This window comes from Ambystoma mexicanum, chromosome 13, assembly GCF_040938575.1.
Source record: "Ambystoma mexicanum isolate Mex_15411 chromosome 13, UKY_AmexF1_1, whole genome shotgun sequence".
Lineage (NCBI taxonomy): Eukaryota > Metazoa > Chordata > Amphibia > Caudata > Ambystomatidae > Ambystoma > Ambystoma mexicanum.
This window is the reverse complement of record NC_090938.1, coordinates 72,911,895-72,934,918: the sequence shown is the minus strand read 5'-3', so window position 1 is coordinate 72,934,918 and position 23,024 is coordinate 72,911,895. Positions and strand designations below refer to the sequence as shown.

Genomic DNA, 23,024 nt, shown 5'->3' with positions numbered 1-23,024 from the left:
CCCGGAATCCAGCGAGATTCAAACTCCCTCGCCGGGGGAACATGGGACACCAGACTTGTGGTGACTCCGAACCTGGAGAAAGCGGCTAGGTAGGAGCCCAACAGGAGGTGTTGGCAAGACCATGGGGGAAAATTTGTGGTGGACAGACGGTCCGAAAAATGTTGCTGATAAAACCAGCAATGGAAGGTTTCACGGCAACCAGGCCTGCAGTCGAGCACCAGGATTCCCACAGACAAGGAGAAAGAACGAAGAACCGAATGCCAGAGGGAAGATGGCGGCACATGAAGAGAGTGAATTTGAGAGAGAGAAACCTCTGGAATACACCCTCTTTCAGTAAAGAAGGTAACCGAGCGGTATGGGAAGGTCAAGGCAATCGTTATCCCGCACAGTTAACTCATCACAGTAGAGGATTTGAAGTAGAATTATCTCTAAAGCCAAATAGATATGAAGATTGCAGAGCCAGTGCCAATTATGATATCGAACAATTAACTCAACACATTAATGTTGAAACCGGATAGATATGAAGCTTCCAAACCATGAGAGAAGCTGTATAGGAATCTGGGCAAATTGAAAGGGAATCATTGTAGGAACATACCTTTGGAAAGCGGAACAATAACTCACTATCCGCGGCAGTGTGCTCGACTTGGAAACAAGACGACACGGAGCAACACAGGTTCGATCTCTGGGTCCGCGCTTAGAAACCTCTGGGTATTAAGCGCGTTATAAATAACCTATCATATCATATTATCCTGCGCAAAGACAATTTGAGTAAAGAGAGTGAAAGAAATAGCCCTGAACTTATAAATAGAAGAAGGTTGCAAAGTCAAGTGATACCAAGGGATTGGAACTGTGATAACCAAAACGTGAAAGATCACATCAAAAACAAATCACCTCAAAAAGGTATCCAAAGCGAAGATAGAAAGTTTAACACCCCCCTTGAGGAACTAAAGAGATTAATAAACAAAGTCGCAAGAGACTGTGGGTTCAATATCAAAGACTGGTACTAGCTGTATCGCCAGGAGAAGGGAGTCATTCTCCCGACACAAGTTAGTTTTCTCTTTGTGGTAGTGTCAGTTAGGGTCGTTTTTGGGCAGAGGACTCATTTCTTCGGATATTCACGACAAACGAGAACCTTAGTAACGTAGGTAGGGATCACCCATAGTCATAAGGAAAGTTGGGCCTTATACTTTTACTTTAATAAAAGAATGTACGTCACGTCCCCTGAGAGTCCAGGTCTTCCTTCAGGCTCACCACAGCGGCCACACATTCTTTCTATAAGGCCCATGAATGTGAAAACACCCGACCTTCAATAACTCCTCCGCTCGTAGTTTACTGGTAACATTACAATCGGTCCAGTGAGTGTGGGTTGGGGGGGGTGGAGGGGTAAATGAGGAACTACGGTAGTAGCATTTGGGAGTGCAAGCAATTTCACATGTGGCAAGGAGAAGAGTCTTCCCTCAGCAACAGGGCAGCTCAATTCCACAAACAGGGCGTGTAAGTATGTGTGAAGGAAGGCACGCCTTTCTCGCTACCGCTGCTCGAATTTCTGATAGCGGTACAACAGCACAGCCATGTCAGGTCCTCCCAATGAGTGCCAATGTTATGACTATGACCTCCACTGGAGCCAAGACAAGGTTGACAATTGACTACAAGAGGCCATGGGACAATTGCAGTTAATTGTGCAGTCCGCTCTGTTTAACCAGGCAATGCCTTATACTGGTGCAATCACTCGGCTATACCAAGAAATGTGTGGGGCAGAAACAATACACATCAGGGGCACCTTTCCTCAAATCAGCAAGAGGATGGAGCATTCTTTTGGTCAAAAAGGCCATAAAAAGCTGGCGATGGTTTCCACCAGTTTTGGATCCCAGAAAAATAGACGTAGATAATCAGAATTTATATGCCTGGCCTACAGCAGGAGGCCTCAACATTCAGGCCTAGTTTATACAGTTCCATCCTACTCCAGGACGATAGAATGAGACGAAGCTGTGAAAAATCGACTGTTTGTAGCTCTTCAGAAACCTAAAACACCTTTCATTGGTCAATTCTCCAAGTCTAGGAAGTTTTTCGTGAGACCGAAACTTGGCAGTTAAGCAGAGACTGCGGTTCTTTGACACCAATGCATCAAACTTTTGTATTCCTGCAAGTAAATCATCAGCGCGCACAAGAATACAGGTCACCCCTCAAGCTTCCGAAGTGCGCCACTCAAAGGAATTTGCATGCATTTGTTTCATGAAAACCTCTGACATAATGTCGGCTTTACAACATCTGTCCGGTGAAACTCTCAGAACTCTCACCAAACAAGCATTGGCAATCCCAACAGTTTGGGTTTAGTGTAGGCATGGGAACGGCACTTGCCAGGCACTGCCATAGTGGTGTTAACTGGCCATCGATGGTAGCAGGTGCAAAATGGTGCAAGTACCTGGGCATTTAATAGCAGTGCCTGGGACATGTCTAATACTTATACAAAAGGCAAAACTGTTGTTTTCAACAGGACCTCAGCGAAGGACAAGCAAAGTGCTTATGATGTAGTGGCTGAAGGCAGACCTGGTTAAGACATGTTTTACATCAGTGGTGCATTTACAGCTTCAAGTCAGTCATTAACTCTCAGAAGACTGCATTGATGGTAAAGCTTGACAAAGCTTGCTCACGGAGATCCCAGGAGGATGTGTTTTGGGCGGGGATGGGCAGCAAGTGGGTGGGAGTGGCCATACAGATTAGCATGACCATGGGCAGTCTATGGGTGGGCAAATATCACCAAACAACAACACCTACAAGCTGCGTGCCGCTCCTCATTTGCCATTTCTCCGTAGCTGTACTGTAATGCAATAGTTTCGGCTTATAGATGGCGCTTTAGCACCACCCAGAGCCAAAAGTAAAAAGGTCTCCCCTCTGCTCAATAAGACATCAACCCTGACTTGCATCTAATGGACTCAGATCACCACCAGACACAAAAGACATATGTACATAGTCAACCGACCCATAGTTAGGAGACATGCTTTAGGTTCAAACACTTCAATTGAAGAAAACCATTGAAATTCGGAACGTTTGGCATCAACGCCACCTTCACTCTGATCCCCCTTCCCCGGGGTGGGCATACATGAGATCATTATTGATGTAATCTGCGATGTGGCTGTGCAAGTATTTCAACTTAACTGTTAACTAAAAGTATTACAAGTATTTTTTTTACTGAATTTCAAGTGCTTGCATGCGCTATAGCCAGGGGCACCCCCCTCTCTACCAAATTTTAAAAATAAACCTCAACAGATTGGCGGCAACCAACAAAAGGCACGCCTGCACCGCCTTGTGCCCAGCCTATTCAGAATTTGACGTAAATCTGTCAGACGATTTAGGCTGTGTGTCTTTTCAGTGGGAGAAAAAATTTTAAAAAGAAATTTTAAAAAAAGGTAAACACCATTTTTTTCCGCCCTCAATGCTCTACAACTTTTAAACTGTTGGACGACTATTTCTAAAGACACCTAAAATTTGTCAAATGTTTTTGAGATTTAACATTTTGTATTTTCACTCGTCAAAAGTAAGTTACAAGAGAATGTTTGCCGAGTCAGTGGAAGATGGGGTGCACCTTAACAAGGTTTGTTGAGTCTGTCCCACTTATATTTATACTTCAAGCTCCAAAAATGACACTGGGATTTAACAGCACCACAGTACCTTGCCAAGCCGATGGAAAAAGACCATCTGAAGAACGCAACAAACCAACCAACCAAACAAACAACTGAGGACCTTCCAATATCCCCAACACCGGGAGAAACAAGCAGCTTCCATCCACTGTAATGACCTCTACCTAGGAGCTGACAAAACCGTGCATAATAAACTCCAAGTCATGCAAAACAATGCACTTAGAGCCGCTTTAAATATATCAAGAAAAGAGCATATCTCAGCTACCAGAAAACACCACAAATGGCTTTCTATAAAAGAAAAGATTGAACTTAAAACCTTGTGTCGTCTTACATTTAAAGCACTGAACGCGACAGCCCCTTCTTACCTCACCGAAAAATTCACAATGAGATCCTCCTCTAGAATTACTAGATCATCTAACACATCTAGCTTGGTGATCCCTTGTTACAACCTAAAAAGATCTGCAGGTTCTAGCTTCCCAGTCATGGCGGCCCAATTGTGGAACACCCTCCCACATGCCATCAAATCTATTCAGGCATTCCCCGAATTCAGAAGAAATGTCACTACCTGGTTACTCAGTAAGAACTTGACAACAGTATCATAAGTGACCTTTGAGCACATGACATCATCTCTAACGCCTATCTAACCAGTATTTTACTCCTATCTTTGTAAGTGTATGACTGCACCTTATTTGTACATGACAATCTTTCTATGCGTATCCACATGTATTTACTACTGTACCTTGACTGGACTTTATGACTGTATTCTTATGTCTGTGACCATCTTTATGTTTTAAGAGCACCCAGATACCTCAGTGTCAGACTGCGCTATATAAATTCAATAAACAAACAAAACACAAATTGTTTTTTTGCTCCACTATAAAAATGTACAAAGACAAAAAGTTCCTCCTGGATTGGTAGCAGATAAAACGTTGACCCACAAAACCTTCTTCCCTTTGGGGTGGCTTCATGAAGAGGACGACCAACCAGCATGCATCTTAATGCCGAATTCACATTATCAATAGCTATATCAGTGTGTGGTCAACAGACTCGGCCTCGCACTCTATGGATTGCAATTGTGGTTAGTGGATGCTGCGGTCGTCGCCCAAGTGAACGTGGCGAGGAGGAAGGCGCAGTTTTAGCCAGTGCTAATCACATGGCTAATGTTAAAATGGACCCACCAAACGCTGCCAAGACTGGTACAGGCGGACGGTGAGGAATTTCAGGTCTAGAACAGGGATTAGGCCCAGAACACCAGGTCCTCTTAAGAACAGACACTCTACAGAGTTTCCTTTGGCCGGTTTGCCTCTCACTGTTGCCTTAGAAACACTCTTGTTTTTCTTCCCAACCTTCTTAGAGTCCCTCCAACGCCTCCCATGACAGTAGAAGAGAGGCCGAAAGAGCCAGGTGATTCTCGGTAGGATTGCTCAGGGCCAATGTGCTCGGCTTGGAAGCAAGACGGCGCGGAGCAACACAGGTTCGATCCCCGGGTCCGTGCTTAGAAACCTCTGGGTATTAAGCACGTTATAAATAAACCTATCATATCATTCACACATAATCCTCTGAAAACATAGGGCGACCCCCTTTACTTGTTGATGCATGCCCAGTTTTCCTGGATGTTGCCTCCTACTGTACAGCCAAAGAGGCCCGTTCAATTGATGTTGGAGGCCCTAGGCAGAATTACCCTTGCTCAGTATTCGAAATGAAATGGTCTAGAACCTCAATAGTGGAGCCTTGAGTTCTTAGTACCACCTTTTGGCGTGACAGTACAGAAAGGAAAAAATAAATGGGAGTAATAGTAGAGTCGGCGAACTAGGAGCATGAAAGTTTGAGCAGAACAAAAATGGGAGTCTGGTGTGCTATGTGTGTGGTCATTGGGAATGCATAGGATGCCAGTGGCTGGAATTGAGAGGAAATATATAACATCCCATATGTTGCCACTTGAATAGAAAATAAGTCAGGTTTTTGTTTTTCCTCCGTGCTGTAACGATAGCAGTTATTGGCCAAGATGTGGCATTCAATTTAACAAAATTATAAGGATGAATGGCTGCGTCAACCATGCCGGGATTCAAAGCTGTAACAGAGTCATCAAAGGTGACAATCATTCATTCATGTCCGTCATTTCTATAGCGCCTTTCACTATAATTATGGTCCCAACACGCTGGTGGTTGAACGGCCTGGGAAGGACCAACGTGCAAAGTATGGGAAAATTGGGAGGTGCCATTATGCGTGTGGGCATTGTGGCCATTAAAGTTATGCTAGGGTGGCCAAGACCCTGCTAGTCACCCATGTCGGAATGACGCGTGGTTGGGTGGAAAGGATATACTACGAGCTAAGCAGAAGGGTGGGTGGAAGGATAGACAGGTGTGTGTGTGTGTGGCTACAGTTTGAATGTTTGTCGCAAAAGGTAGCTGCATTTTTAAGGCAGGGGTGTTGTGCAAAGTGTTTTGAGTTAAATGTGAAAGCCGATGTGTGTACGGGGGCGAGGCTGTGCCTTCAGCTATGTTCCGAAGGTGCAGAGTGTGAAAGGAATAAAGTGGGTAGCTATACATTCAACATGGTTTACCCCCTGGAGTGCATCTAGGTGCAAAGAGCAATAGTTAATGTCACATATGATCTAAGTGACATAGCATACCTAGCCTCTGTGTGGATCTTATAGTGATACATTGCCCATGCCCAGGTCCTTGCAGTGCAATACAATTCCCACCTTAAATGTCTGGGTGCAGCGACAGTGCCCACCCTCCTGCTACCTTCCCAATTCCTGCCAGAGCAGTACATGTGCTAGTCTTCAGGGGTCTTCACATGCAACACAATTGCTTACCTACACAAAGTTCTTTTAATTGCCGTATATGTGCTATCCTTGACCGTGTGTTCCAAGCTAACCTACCGAATTTCATTCTATGAGCAATGCACGTGCCACCCTTCACAGTTCACATCGGCTCATCGACACAAGTTCTTCTAAGGGCAACACATGTGTTACCCAATATCTTCAACCCCCAAATGCATCTAAGTATGATACGTTTCATGCACCCAGAATACAGCCAGGTGCAATACAGTTCATAACCCAAAGAATCCATATAAGTGCAACACCTTTCCTACTCCCCTAAATCCGCCTGACAGCACAACTTGCTGAGCTATCCAGCTCAGTACTTAACTTTTGTCTTTTTTGACATCTACACCCGTTACTGAGACAATAAAAGCAGATCTGGACAGGAGACCTCACAAAAACGGTTAGAAAGTAAAGGCGAAAGTAAGGGTGAATGCATAAATGTGGCCCTGAATATTGGTGTTATGGAGAAAAGAACCTCGATGCTGCATGGAAAATCTGCACAATGTGACATACTCTGGGGTGACTGCTTCAATGTATATGCCAGGAATTCATAATTAGAGCGGGGAATGTTTATGAAAGACTGTGCCTATCCTCCTGAGGAAAATGGTCGGATTTATTATGTTGCAAAGGACGTATATTACGGCCCTGAGGGCCTCATGTAGAGACGATCTAGCTTAGTGTGATTATTATATGTTTTTACATTGCATACATTAGTAAATGAGTAAGGAAGGACTGTTCCGGGGAGGGTGGGGGGAGAAAACCGGATTTGAATAAAGGGTACAAACTTTCATTTGAGGGGTAGAAATGTTTTCTATGTATTTAACTCATTCTGACTGCTCCTACATACTGTTTTGTATTGCCTTTCTTTATACCTTTGAAATCTTAATAAATTCAAATTAAAAAAAAAAGAAAGTAAAGGCGAGAGGTATAGCAACAGACAAGACATTCCTGTTCACAGAGATACTGTAAAGTGACTGCCACACAACCAAGTACAAAGATCCGGCAAAACCTGTCAGGAAGTCAGCCAAGCTACACAAAGGGTCCACAAGCTTGGAATGGACAACGGCAAGCAAGAAAATAAAGTGGTTCCGATATATCCAGGGAATCGAGTCCATCTAACAGGGAGAGCCATGGCTTAGCATACAGAATTTTCCGGGAAAGTAAGAAGGTAGCCAGGAGGAGCATAAACTGTGCAGGATTGGTTCTTCTTGACCAACGAGAGAGGAAGGTAGAGTAACAGTCCTGCGAGTGGCCAGATGGTCGTCCTAGTGGCAGATCTCCAACCGATATGGAAAGCAATGCAGGAATCTTACTCCCAGGTCACCGCGGATCATGGAGGGGGAGGACAGAGAATGACCATCTAGCTAAAGGAAGAGGGAGTAAACCAGTGACTGAGTACTCTGGAGAAAATTCCCAAAAGGACACTGAAGAAATGCCTGCATGGGGAGGTTAATCGGAATACCCCAATCTCTGCAGCGATCCCGGTGAGAAGACATGGCACTGCCAGAATTATGCCTTCAACCATAAAAGTAAACAAGCAATGGCAGGCAATGGGAAAAACCTAATTCAGAGGTTCGCAACATTTGCCCCTCCAGATGTTTTGGACTCCTAATCTCATAGGCTCAGCATATTCAATGATGTGGGATCATAATGGGAGTTGTAGCCCAAAACATTTGGGAAGCCGCGGGTTGCCGACCACTGGTCCACTGCATAGACTGAGCCAAGGACAAGAAGGGTAACCAGAGATGGGAAATATTGGCCCGTTCCTAAAGATCCGGATATCATGTGTTTCTTTTCAATGCCCGAAGTAATCCCCAATCTTTTACCAGAGCAACCCAGAAACTCCTAGCAAAACATGGTAGTGGTACCCAAGAATACTTGCACTGCTCATTTGAGGAAGAAAAGAAAATCATGGCTAAATTGCGGCAGGGTTAGATGAGACGGTATATACAGATTTGACCATTAAAGTGATGCACTCATTCCGCTGTATTTTGCATGGTTCTCTGGCTAGTCCATCTCAAATCAGCATCAAATCCGAGGGCCAAATCAGGAACAGGCATCATTTATAAAGGCAAGAGGTGAAAACTGATCCTAATCCAGAAAGGCACCAATTAAAAGTGGCAAAATTCTCTGTCCACGTGCACGGGTTCATAGAAGTTGAAATCAAAGGTCGGGGGTAGGTTTCCCTTAAACACATCAAAGAAGGCGGCCACAAAGTTCAAGCACCCAGTTTATACATTTGATCTAAAAACACTAGAGCTGGCCAATTCTTTCTCAACTTCAAAGACAATTCCGTGCAAGGCATTTTTTTTACTGTGACCCGTTGTCCTGCTCTCCTACCAACCCTCCTATTTTGTGTAGCGGTGGGGGTGGTGGGCACCCACGCAGCCTTCACCCATCAGGCACTTACCTCCCCCACCCTTCTTCTTGGCAGCGGCATCACCGTAGCCCCCGATTTCCCAGTTGGCCCTGCTCAGTGTGTCCAGCGAGTGCACCCCAGTGTCCTCCCACTTATGAAACCTCACCCACGCCCCACTCACTTTTTGCTGCTGCCTGCAAGGTATCCATCCCCTTCCTGTTTCTACCCGTCGATGTACGAGAAGCACATGTGGCAAACCAGACAGGCCTAGATGTAATTAAAACAGCTTGCTCGAAAATAGGTTGTGTTAAGTAAGCACTCCCCTCTTTGGCCATGTGTCTTGCAGTTTTTTTTCTCACTAGCATTACCTTCTATATTTTATCTAACTTAAGAAGAAAAACTGGTTATAACTCTTCTCTTGGGTATTGTGAGGGGTCAGTAATGTGAGGTGGACAACTGTTTGATGATTTATCAACACATGCCATGTCATTAAAGAAAATATCATCAAAATGCCTCACTCTCCCTAGCTCAGTTGAAACACTAACACAGGATAACTGGCCCTCGCACTAAGCAACAAATACACCAAGAAAATATACAATACAACATAACACCATTCACAGTGTCTGAATAACCTTCTAAAGTCCTGGGTGATTTACCATCTCCGGGATTCAAGGTCAATTCTGCCAAAGTTCAAAGAAAGAAGTGTCTCAAATCAGTTGTTGATGTTTCAAAGTCAATATAAAAGTTTGTCAACCAAAGTTGCAATGATAGCAAATATCTACTACTTGGTGAAATATTCAATTTGCACTTCCACCAAATAGCACCAACTGTAATCCCAGCCAGAATGCTTGTATCACCTCTTCAAGAAGACTTGCCACAGTTAAAAAAGAAATGCAATATCCAGTTCATGGTTACACTTTTAGATGGTATATTTGTCAGGATGACTTCTCAGTGGTGCTACTTCGACAACTTCACTTCTACTTGATTCACTATGAGAACAGTCACCTTTCTCTCACAGTACTTCACTTTGTTTAGACAGCTACAATGTTGCATCTACTGACACTTAGATATACCACCAGAGCTTCAGTACTTTGGACTACTGCCACAGCTTCAGTGATTTGAACTTCTAAACAGGCCTCAACAAGACATACTTTAAAGTACTTCAACAACTACAAGTAGGTAAGGCACTCTTCCTTTGAAGAACTCTCTTCAAACATCTGTCTGCCACAATAGCAACCTGGGTTTGCCTTCAAGAGTCACTTCTCTTGGTGTTCCACAATCTCTGGCATTACAGGTTGTGTCAACTTCTGAATAATCTTTAAAAGCAGCCAATATCCCTTCCCACAACTTCACCTGCACCTTTCTGCCAGTTATCAGCTCAGGTCATTACCTAGAAGCCTTGGTGCCACTCTCTTAGCTTCAGGTACTGCTTGCACTATTCCTATCCTAGGCCAATGAACTGTTAACTTTACAGTCCAGTTAGATTGCTTTTCAACTCTGAGAAAGGTTGGTTAAACAATTAATTTGGGGAGACTCTTGGATTGGGCATTGCTTGTTCTATTCTCCACAAGTTTATACACTAACTTCTTAGAAATGAAAGGTATGCTGCGTTAAAGTAATGAATAGAGTTCATGCTTTCCTTAGTAATCACAATTAGGCACACACAACCACTTTTAAGGTCTAAACACTTGTATTGAATTGCTTCCATGTGTGAAAGTGAAGGATAGAGTTCAGTCCTCCTTTGGGAATCAAAATTAGGTGCACATGACCACTCTTTGATGGAGTTTTCACAAGTTAAAGGTTTCAATAGTTGTATTATCAATGTTAGGTATTCGGTAATGGTCTTCACAGCATTCCCTCTCAATTTTGGAACACGCAACCACTCCTTCAAGCAGTAACAGTCTTTTAAAGTGTGAACAATGGGTTTAAGCAACATTAGCTTATCGCACGAGTAAAAGACCTTTCACGGTATTATCAAGTGCTACATTTCCATTGTTCAGATATTCAGTTTCACCGAACCACTTCTACTCTCTTTAACTCTTACGTGAGTTAACAGGGAGCTGGATACTGTTGCCGGCAATGCTCACCCAAGGTATTCGAAAGCCGTGCTTCACTCACTGGCTTCTTTGATGCTTACTCTGCAGGTCGCACTGCTTTGCCGACTTCTGCCACAACTGCTTCTGGCTTCTTAAGAGACCCACACCCTTCCTCTGCAAAGGTTGTCTCCTGTCCAGCCACATGTTTCTGAAGCCCCTCTCACCCCAGAGACCCACTATTTGACAACTTCTCCTCACCTCGTTCTCCAGCACGTTATCTGCACAGCAACCACTGCAATCAGACTCAAATGGGGAAAGAGCTCCTGTGCACGCCTTCCGCTGCACAGCACCTGCACTTCAGAGTTTGGGGATCAAGCCCCTCTTAGAACAAACAGGTGAAATCTGCTGTCTCGACGTTCGAGCGTATCTCTTATTCTCCCACTTCTGCTTGGTTTGCCAACCTCATGCCTTCTTTCTTCCACTACTACAACTCACATTCCACAGTTCCAGCTCCTTCTCCTATTGCCCGCACCTGAGGGGGCCTTTTATGCCTCCCAGGTTCCTTCATGTGTGGGCTGTTAGGCTTAATTGCCTGACTATTGCTGCAGCCTGCCTCTTTAGCCCTCTTCCTCGACACTGTACTTTTGGGATTCTGGGACTTGTAGATCCATTCAACAAAGGTGTTTCTTCCAACAATTGAGTTAATTTTAAGGATAGATTTACCTCCCTTAAACTCACTTCCCTTAAACTCATTAAAAGATGGACTGTCCCAATCATAGATTATTCTTAATTACATGTAATGGTTAACTGCATTATGTTTTGGATATTATGACGTTACAAATGTATTCTATATACCTTAATAAAAATTATTAAAATAAAAAGATGGACTGTCAGAATTAGTTGTTACAGAGGAACACATTGGATTTAAGGCATTTTCTCGAGACCCTTTTATATAATACCTTAGGTAGTAAGGAGTGTATTTATTCTAAAGGATCTTTCTGTTAACAAGACTTGCTCCAATTTAACATAGCTTGTACCCCGGGTCACATGTCTTATATGTGAGTCAGGGACATTATAATGGCAATATGCCAGTACCTGTTTTGGTGATCCAAAAAGACACTCTGTTACAGGAGCGGGAGGAACACATGTGTCCCATTCCATTGGATCTCTTCACCACCCTGGGCCTTGTCTCTTTCATATGTTCCTCCCGCAGTACACCACCCCCAGAGTAAGGATTCTTCACAGTATTCCCTAAAGGGTCATACTGTGGCACCAGGATTTTCACTCCCACCAACTCAAGACTTATTTTCTTCCTCCCTTTTAAAATCCCACTCAAAGGCAGAGGCATAGAGAGTGCAGGTCCCGAGTATGCAAGGCCCACCCACGATCTGTAAATGCCCGCTCAGCAGCTCTGTGGGGGCATTTACAGATGTTAATGTCACTGCGTTGCACCCAATTACATTAGCTTCAGGCCCCACTTGTTAGACACTCCTGGCTACGACTCTGCTCAAAGTCTCTCCCGTGTAGCAGGCACATTGAGGTCAGTGCATCACAAAAACTCTGCTTTGGTAGAACTACAGTGGCTTCCACTCCAAGCCAGGATAGTGTTCAAAACTGTGTGTATCTACAAAGCAGTCGCGAGTAGCACACCAGCGTATTTGGTGGAACACGCTACACATGCAGCAAATCGATCAACCGACATGACTCACAACTCGTCTGCAAAGAGAGGACCCGCAAACAATGCTTCTCATGTCATGCCCTCACCCTCTGAAACTCGATCCCGGTGATGGCTCGGAATGCCACCACAATTCTCCAATTTCGTAAATCTCTCAAAACATGGTTCTTTCAACAACACCTGACCAACGACTAATTCCAATGGACGAACATACCGACACACAGACCTCACAGTACTGCGCTTTTTAAAGATTCCAGGCCAAAATCTGGCTACCTACACTCTGTACAGCACTCCGCTGCTCTCGAGCTAGGTCTGCGCTTCAAACAATAAAATAAGACCAGAAGACTTGATTGGTTGACAATTCTCTGAGTTACTTTCAGTGACTTTGTAGTCGAGCCATAGCTATTACCAGGTTAGAGAATAGAAATGAAAAGTGTGTTACGCAACATGGATTGAAGGCGGGCTAGGCCGGGGCTTGCCAGTGCGGCATTCTCTGTGAGCCTAGCAGCTTCTGATGTTGAGCTACTCAACCCTGTGACATAACCAAGTAAACTGAGAAAGATCTGCGCAAACAAATCCACGTTGGTTTTGGACGCTTCAGTGCACCAGGGCAGGGACTTCTATATCCTTCTTCCACCGCATCACTGGCTCCCATCCAGAACAACTGGTTCAGGGCCAGAAATCACTGCCGTGAAATGGGAAGTTCTGCATGCTACGTGAACCTCATTTTCAACCTCACCCGAAGGATATGCCCGTCCAGATAAGCCATTTCACCCCCACCCCCCAACACATCATTACACTGTCTTGAAGACAAGCGACTCCATGAAAAATCCTCTATTAAAATACAACGCACTCAACTTCAATTTACTCTTCGTGGGAAATTCTTCCGTGGGGAAGAACCCAAGCATATCCCAGCAGATCTAAACCCGATCACAGACGCCGGCACCACCCAGATGAGATCATCGCTCAAGCTGAGATTTACCATACCAGTCGTTTCGAAACTGATCCTCATAAGAGGACGGAAATTGGAAGGTGACTTCAACCCTGGAAACATGCAAAATGGCAAATATTCATCAACTTATGTTTGTGCGTAACATGTATATTCTAGGCAGCGGTCAGGTCCACAAACCTGTGCAAACAGTGAACATTGTGCTTCACAAATTCCTTATGGCAAACTGTACTGCCATTAGGTCCTTGCAACAAGTGTTGCAATTAACCAATTCAAAAGGGCCTATTTTATTTTGTACTGCTTCGATATAAATCCAAATGGCTACTTTTGGCACGTAAAAGGACTGCCGCACCACTTTCTGTAGGGGAGGCTTCCAAGTAGCATAATTTTTTTTTTTTACAACGGGACAGGGCGATTCTGGAAATCCTTTGTTCAAAGATACACTACGCACACACAGATGCCCTCTGCACGGCACTCGCTGTTCATTGGAAACATTCTGATACAGTGGCCATAACCATAGACGGGCATGTCTAGCTCCAAAGGTCTACTCTTCGCCAAAGGATTATACAACATGAAAGGCTTTCGATATCCTTTGATTTTTAGGATTTCAGTGGGGTCTCATGGGCTCCACAGCCTTGAGCCCTGTATTTTGAGGATCTTTTCCTCCCATGAGATTACTCGGCTCAATAAACTTCTGACTGCAATGTCCTGAAGTTAGTTTACAGCACTGGTCTGCAACATTTGGCGAACACTAACCGTTTTGGACTACGACTCCCAGGATACCAGGCCATCAACTATGCTTGCTAGAGTGGATGGGTAAGTTTGCAGACCCTAGGTTCTACAGGGTGCAAATTATGTTTTCCAAAATGACCATCCACTGTTTGAAGTGACTTCAACGACAGGTCAACAACAACCACTACCTTGTTTTGTAAAAGTTAGCTAAGATATGGAGAAAAAAAAAAGAACAAATAAACCATCTACTACTGTTGTCGTTTTAATTAAGCAAATATTACAGTAGGAATAATGTGTGAAGCAGAAACAGTAAGAGTCATAGTTACATTCAATGAAGGTTACTCGGCAACCTGATCTAAAGGGATCCGATTCATCATAGCGGTTCACAAGAACTGATCTTTGTGTGCCTCAAAGGGGGTTTCCCTGGCAGATGATGGACAGCCGAGTGCATAGCCTCTGGGAGCTAGTGGTGGGACAAAGAATTGGCGCACTGCAGGAAAGTGGGGTGGGCTGGCATGAAAGTCAGGAATCAGGCGGTGGGACTTCCTGCTGAAGACGTGTGCGCACTGGCAGAGCAAGTACACATGCCAAAACCACCAACATAAAGGGTACCTCTCGTGGGCACAGTGGATAGTTGGTGGCTCTTGTGTTACCAGGACACTAAATTCACTACCAAATGAAAGTAAAAAATACACACGCGCGCGCTAGGTTCAAGATCATGTTTTGAAGTCGTTTTTTAATTTATTTTTTAAACATGTATATTATTATAGAAACTACTGAATATACCTGAACGGTACCCTCATTGTAAACTCCTCAAACTGGGCACTCGGGTTAACCTACCAATATGGGGCTTAAAAATAAGTGTTGGTCCCAGTCCAAAGCGGATCAATCGAAGTCTGCTTTTCCAGCCAGTACAGTTTAAAATGCATTTCGTCGTCCCAACAACCCTCCACCCCCCTCAGCTCCCTCCCCCCCCCCCCCCCAACCTCACTGAGGTGGTCGTCACCACAGTGGTCCAGCCCTGAGGTGTTTCTGGGCGTTTTAGAATCGGTCTGTACTTTAAGAAAGGCACTTTACAAAGCAGCTGAACACGCCAGCCAAAGGATCCTCTTATAAAAGAGTTTGCAAGAGAGAAAGAAGGCGGGGGGAACAAGATCTGGACTGGGGAACTGGGTTCGAGTATAAGGCGCCGAGACGCCTTCAACTAATCAGGAGCCAGGTTTCCAGCAACGGGCTTTAATTTCGCAAGATAAGGAATTCTAGGATAGTGGCCCTGGGTTACCTACATTTAACCAGGTGACAGAATTACCGAATGATTACAATGGGGCATCCAGAACTGGTGACATGGTGTATAGAGTGCACCTAGCAATCTTTACGGCCTGGTGGGGTGCAGTGGTAGATGGCTTGTGTATCATTGCGGGCCCTCACAGTTTTTTGTGATTGAAGCCAGAGTAGCCGACTGGGATTACAACAAATTACAGACTCTTCTGGCGACACATACATGTACTCATCAAGTGGCGGGCCGCATGTATGGGCCTTCAGCTCCCATCAGCCCTAGCCATTATAGTCAATGGTGAAGGTTTATAGAAATTGAAGTTCAAAACATCAGGTGGAGGGAGTGGGGGGGTCACATAATCAGTAACCAGCTTTCGATTAATTTGAATAACACTAAAATAATGCTAGTGTCTGTAAGGAAAACAGATGCAAGATTGTTGCAAACGTTGGCTCTGTAGATTACACTGTCTCAAGTATTTGGGACTCAGTTCTACCCAAGGGTGTGGGGATATCATTGAAACTAAATAAAGAAGGGCAAGTCAAATTACCTCTTTGATGAAAAAAAATGTGCCAGGGAACATGCAGGGTTCTCACTTAGCGGGGTACTAACACTTTGTATGGGTTAGAAGCACTAGTTCTGAAGAACTTGAAATGGCTAGATGTGTCCCGAGGCCCATTTCTGGAGAAACGTATTGGGAGTTACCTGGGTCTACCTATAATCAATATGTGCGACTGGATTAGGGTTACTCTCTTTAAAATCACAATTGCGGACTCGCAGGAGTGCACTGGTGCTAAAGGCAATTGCAGCTCCTAGTGGGCCCTTACTGGCCAAGTTAGGCGAGAGTGATGGCTTAGAAGTTGGCCCACGGCGTTTCAGAGCCTTTTGTAAAATGCTTTAATTAATTGTGTGTCACTATTGCCTGGGTCCCTGATTTTAAGCAGTGTTCAGACCATCTCACACTGAAAGGAGCGTTTAGTAGACGCCTGGCAAAATGGGACTGGCATCGCAATTATGTGCCCCTCTCATATCAGAATGTGTGGCCCAGGTGGTTCATCGCTATCGAAACCCTGAACTATATCTGTTACTCTGCCCTGACACAGCAGTGGACAGTTTTCATTTGGAAATGCACACATATCAGTTAGCCGCCCGGGAGGTTTGCAGAGCAACATGGAATCTTTCCAAAGAGAACAGATTCTGTAGGATGTGCAAAATTATAACTCACCCTGAAACTACCAAACACGTCCTTACGGAATGCCCGCGTATGGGCCCGCTACGTACGACGACGTTGCAAACACGTGTTCATGAGTTTAACTCGTTAAAGTCTGAAGAGTTCTGCTCATTCTGTAAGGAGAAGGGTTTTTATATATCTCCATGATTAATACAGAGGTATTTTCAGTATTGTCATTAAGCATCCTGAAGGAATTTTAAATGAATTAGCAATGTCTGTCATTGAAAAATGATTGTGTAATTAAAACATTTTTCGTGCGTTGATGTGTAATTATGAGATGTAATGAGATAAGAAATTGGTGATTGGAATCACTATTGTGTAAGTGATAAGTTAATTGTGTATGTACTGTGTAAATATGATGTATTGGTAGATTTATGCGTGTGTTGATTGTAGAAGTTCTTGTAACAGTGCTATACAGATAAATAAATAAATAAATAGTAACCAAGGTTGGAGGGTTCAATGTGCACACGCATTTACACAGAGAATGCATTACAGGTCTAAAAGATTAAGAGTTATGTAAACTCTGCACCTTCCCCTCAAGGAGTAGCAGGGGTGCAAAGTCCAAAGACAAAACAACAGAGCTACCAAATTGCCTCATGCCATGTGCTGGCTTTTAAAGTAACAGTACCTTCCAACATGGGACTTGCACATTTATCCTAAACAATGTAAAGATGGGCCCACAAGCCCTTGCTTGCAGGAAGTTGATAGTTGAAAAAAACATGATGGGTTGAAGCAGAGGAATCCAGGTTTCATGTGGCAATTTGCCAGCGATGTAGAATGTGGCGGTGAAAACGTGCTAATTCGATGTAAATTAGTTGAATCCCACACAGGTAAGAATTGTGCTGCTTTTTACTTGGCTTTTGTGTCCCAATTCCATCCTCTCATGCATTTCTACTTCATGTGGCATCAATAAAAGCGGAGAGAAATGTAGTGAGTGGGCACCGCTTATGTGTTAGAAAATATATGTAGTTTTAAATAAGATTTTTCAATGAAATAAGGTGGTTCCTGTACCAAGAAGCCTCCCATGCACTACGAGGTAGGGTAATATAAGTGGAAGAATGGATCCCAGGTGGAGGAGTGGATCCCAGGTGGAGGAGTGGATCCCAGGTGGAAGGGGCTAGGAAGTTGGGCGGAGTGTGTATTAAAACATGCATGATTTGATAATTTTACAAATATTACATAAAAGGTTCATAACAACAGTTCGTAGTCTTTGTTCATCTAAATTCTTCTCGACATCGTCCGAAAAATTTGATGAAAAAAAATATACATTTCTAAAGACACAAGCAGTTCGCAGTTTTCCAGTGCATTTCGGTCTCTTGACCCTCTTCAAGGACCTAACTTCTACAAAATCAACAAACAGTTCCTGCAGCTATGCTGGTCTGTATCATACACACCTCAGTAGAATTTAACACAAGGTTTTAAAAGGTAAACAATGTTGTACCTGTCTGCTGTGTCATGCGTGAAAGAAAACTGTGCTGCCATCATGGACTCCGTGGAAGCGTCTTGCTTACATAGTTGGGGTCTGTGTTCAAATCCTACACCTATAGAGGTTTCTTGCTTAGTTATATTACTAGGAATATTTTGGTCTTTTATTTTAAAAAAACAAAGCATAGATTTGTTTTGATTAATTGGGAGATCATGCCTGTTCTCCGTTTGTCTTAGATGGCCTCCTGGGGAAAACTATAGCTGTTTCTTTGTTAGAATAAGATTTGAACTTCGGGGAAGTATCTCGCGCTCAAGGTCAGTCTTCCCTAATGGAGCGTTAAAGTAGATCAAACAAATGTTCCAAATCATATACGATATGATAATTTTATTCTCCAACAAGAAAAGCAGCCGACACGTGTTTCGACCCCTGGTCGTTATCAAGGCCTGATGTTGGTCCAAATCATACACTTCTATTGGCAGTTGATGAGGTTCATGGACCTGTGTGAATGTCAGTTTCTGCTTCCAAACATGTTGATTGTTAATCCATCTTGCTTTCAAATATTGATGCTGGATAATTGTTGCGTTTCAACAAAACTGTATTAGCAAATACAGTGTTTAAATGGCAGACAGGCAATTCTGTCCGTCTAAGGAGAACTGGCGCATGGGATGTATCCCATTTATGAAGGGCACTTCACTAAACATATACCAGAAATGGTTTTATGAAACTCAAGTTTTGTTGAAACGCAACAATTATCCAGCAGAAATTGATATTCACCCAGGTCCATGAACCTCATCAACTGCCAATAGAAGTGTACGAGTGGTAGCGGTGTTGTTTACACATCCTTGGGCCTACAGGCCCTATCAGTGTTGGTGTCTTAAATAGTAGGCATGGAAGTTGACAGGGTGGGAGCAGAGAGTCTGAATTGCATTCATTTTTATTATACTCATTATGTGGCAGGTAGTGTGTTTGGACTTCAACTCCCACCAGCCCTAGCCAACATAGTCAATGGTGAAGGATCATGGGAGTTGTAGTTCAAAACAGTTCAGGTTGGGAAGTTGTTAGCAGAGCTGAAGCCTGTGGGAGACTCAACATAGTTTGAAGTGTGCGGTTGTTACAAACTTCTACCCACTTAACAACAGAAAAATACAGCATTTCAGCCGATAATGATTTGCCTATTGAAATATGCAATTCCTCTTTTTCAATTACAAGTATGAGCCTACTAGTCCCATGATGCAAAGTGCTGTTGGCCAAAAGGTAAGGGCAGCATTAAGGGACCGATGACTTGCCCCAAGTTGCATTCTCTGAGCTACTCACACTAGAAAAGCACACTAGTTGGCCTAGTACTAGCATTTGTAAACAAACAAAATGCAAAACTCCACAGCAATTCAGTAAAGACTTCCACCATGTGAATATCATGACACAAACGCTCCCACTTATGCAAACTTCTTCCCTCTACGTCGCCCCATCGTGTTCCCTTTTCCGGCTTCTCTTTCCCACTTCCCATCGTCCGGCTAGCCTTTTTTTCTAAATCCCACCACAGACTACGGCCTGGTTCACCCCGAGTGGAGGCACAATCGTCAGTTTCTCGACCAGGCCACGGTAGGACTAGGACCACTACTACAGTGGCAATTTCTCGACCAGGCCACAGTAGAACTAGGACCACTACTACAGTGGCGATTTCTCGACCAGGCCACGGTAGGACTAGGACCACTACTACAGTGGCGATTTCTCGACCAGGCCTCGGTAGAACTAGGATCACTACTACAGTGGCGATTTCTCATTCAGGCCACGGTAGGACTAGGACCACTACTACAGTGGCGATTTCTCATTCAGGCCACGGTAGGACTAGGACCACTACTACAGTGGCGATTTCTCATTCAGGCCACGGTAGGACTAGGACCACTACTAGAGTGGCGATTTCTCATTCAGGCCACGGTAGGACTAGGATCACTACTAGAGTGGCGATTTCTCATTCAGGCCACGGTAGGACTAGGATCACTACTACAGTGGCGATTTCTCATTCAGGCCAGGGTAGGACTAGGACCACTACTACAGTGGCGATTTCTCGACCAGGCCACGGTAGGACTAGGACCACTACTACAGTGGTGATTTTTCAACTAAGTCACGGTAGGACTAGGAGCACAACTACAGTGGCAATTTCTCGACTAGGCCACAGTGGTGACCAGCTACAGTGGTGACCGGAGTAGCACAAAGACATCATAACACACCTTACCTTCCAGCAGCCGGTCAGACCTGGCGTTTTAGCCAACAACACTGCAGGCTCAGGGGCTTTCAGTGTCCATTTTCTCATTACTCTATTCTAAAAAGTCTCCGCTTTAAAATACTAAATAAATAGAAAATACGCCATTTTGCAGCTAGCCCTCTTGACGGGAATAATTGCAAAACTATAAAATAGCTTTTCTAGCCAATCCCTTATTTAGTTTGGTTGTTTTTTTTTTTTACCTGTCAGTGTTCTGCTTCTTTAGAATTTAGAGCTTGCGGCACCGTTTGACCCCTGTTAGCACCCTTGGACAAAACCCATTTCATGAAATAGCAGCTAACGAACAACATTTGAGGAAAATAATCGCTCCCTTAGAGAGAAACCCGAACTTTGTGCGACAAACAACTAAGGCCCACAATATCCTAATGCAAGCTCTACAAAAAGAGCCTAGCCGGATTACAAAGAGACATGACAAATATAGATGTATTCAACAAACTAAAGCATTCTGGGAGATGTAGTCTGAATTTCTGCAGAGAAACTAGGCCCTAAAGTGCTGATGCCAATGATTTGTGCAAAGAAAGCTAAGGGCTGGACCGGTCGGTGGCTCGACCGATACTGTAAATAGAGGCTTGCACAGGATTAAACGAGATCTACAGCAGATCACTACCCGCGCCTCCTTCACCCAGTGGATGTGCCCGCACAGTTCCACAAAGGAAAGTGGCTTGCCCGGTTGGTTGTGAACTCATTACTTATGACCGGTACATGGAGCAACGAGATGTGCCTACACAGCGAGAGCTCTCAAGTGTCCCCTTTCCATGATACATTTAGGACTACAAATCCCAAAATTCAAAGAGAGAAACAGCACGCACATTGGGAAACATGGGCGATCTGGCAAAACACAGCTCAGCTGACCAAACATGTTAAAGAAGAAATCATTTGAAACCAATAAAACAATTAATGGTATTTTGATCGGGGTTTGGGCACAAAAGGGTGTTCTTTGATCAGGCAACAAGAGGACTTAATGACACGGGCATTATGTTGCTACTCGTTGGCTTTAGTATAACGAAAACTGCTTTCTGAGGGCTCTAGTTTTGCTGACCTTCACCTGGATGAAGCGCCTAGAAACAGTGCAATTCGCCCCTTCCGCTCTGTACTCACCGTGGGCGCTCTTGCCGCCTGTGCTGGAGGTCTGCGGGAGGATCCAGGGCGGGTTGTCGGCGAAGAGGTTGTCGGAGTTTCCGTGTTTCTTGCCGAAGAGCCTGGTTAGGGTCCCGGGCTTGGAGCTGCTCTTCTTCATGGCGCTAGAGGGTGGGGGTGCCCTGGCCGGTGCTGGGGTGCTCCGATCCTCGCTGGCTCTAGCAGGGCATCCTGCAGTCACTGGCTGTGCTAGAGGCGGGCACTGGCACCGGTGGAACAGGTTGGGCTGTCCCAGAGAGGAGGGGGGGAGGAGGGCCAGGGAACACCCGGCCTCCTTCCTGCAAGAGCGAAACTCGCGCAGGTAAGGCTGCCCCGTGCCAGGGATCTGCCCTCCCTGGAGAGGAAAACAGGGCACCTCCCGCTTGCAGCTGTCAAGTGGTGCCGCTGTGCTGTGCCACTGGCCTGCCCAGGGAAGCAGACTAGTCCAGCGTGTAGGAGGTTGAAAACTAAACAGGTGCTTCCTCGCCGGCCTACAGGCACTTTCACTTGAAGAGAGTCACTCCATGTAGCAACGAAATGGTGCTGCTGTGCTGTTCCACCAATCGAGGGGTGGGGGTACCACTACCACCAATGAGTTACCTGCGGCGACGGGGTGAACAGCTGGCACCAACCCTGCCACTGTGGATGGCAGATACACTCCAACTCGACTGTAGAGTGACACTGGCCAGGGTGCAGCTGTGCCGCGTCACTGCCCTGCCCCCAGAGGGCCCGGCCTTCGCACAAGCTAAAAACGCCTTGGTAACACGAGGGTGATTACAACAAAAAAAATGTCACACAGGTGTTCTGCTGTGATGTAACTCCATGGAAACAAACGCGAGAAAGTAACAGAGGCGCTGCTGTGCTGTGCCACAGACCCAACGCTAGAAGATTGGGAGGAGCGGAGGGGGTGAGGGGGTACCTGGTGTCCAGCGGGTGGAAATAACACACAGGTTTGATGTGCTGCTCTCCCACGGGTGCTACAGAGCTGCACTATCTGCACCCGCCAGGTGCCCACAGGCGGTGCGGCTGTGCTGTTTAGCAGTACTGGGCGGGGTGTGGCATGTGCACTGCACTGGCACGCCGCTACCCTCCGCTTCCTGTGTGTCCCAGGCTGTTGGTGTCAGAGAGTGAAAGTAGCCCAGCTGGAGGCTGCCTCACAGCCCAGCCCCCGGGGATGCAGGCCCGCCGAGGGTTGCAGGCAGACGCTGCACATTGACATCTCATTCCTGTCGGCTGACTGCACTTGCCCTACCTTTCCCGTGACCACACCCTCTCCGTAGCTACGGCAACTGCCCGGGCCGCATTCCTCGCGGCGGCCCCAGCCCTCCCACAAGAGGGCTTTGTTAGGAAGCCCCCGGCGCCTTGTCCCACAAAGGCACAGATTGTGGGATGGGGGTGGCATACTGGGGGCAAATTCCAAGCAGGCAGGCTCCTTTTTTTCGGCTGCATTTGTTATAGATTAAAAGAAAGAGTCGAGTAAA

At 45.2% G+C, this 23,024-nt stretch overlaps 1 protein-coding gene across 1 annotated transcript in view; it reads right to left on the bottom strand.

Annotated features, from left to right (window-relative positions):
• C13H6orf132 (chromosome 13 C6orf132 homolog) overlaps positions 1-22,737 on the bottom strand; it is a 99,004-nt gene extending 76,267 nt beyond the window's left edge. Inside the window, exon 1 of the mRNA XM_069633295.1 lies at positions 21,526-22,737. Coding sequence (XP_069489396.1) covers positions 21,526-21,664 — 139 coding nt within the window. The 5' untranslated portion in view covers positions 21,665-22,737. The remainder of the gene's footprint in view (positions 1-21,525) is intronic.
• Between the last annotated feature and the right edge of the window lie 287 nt (positions 22,738-23,024).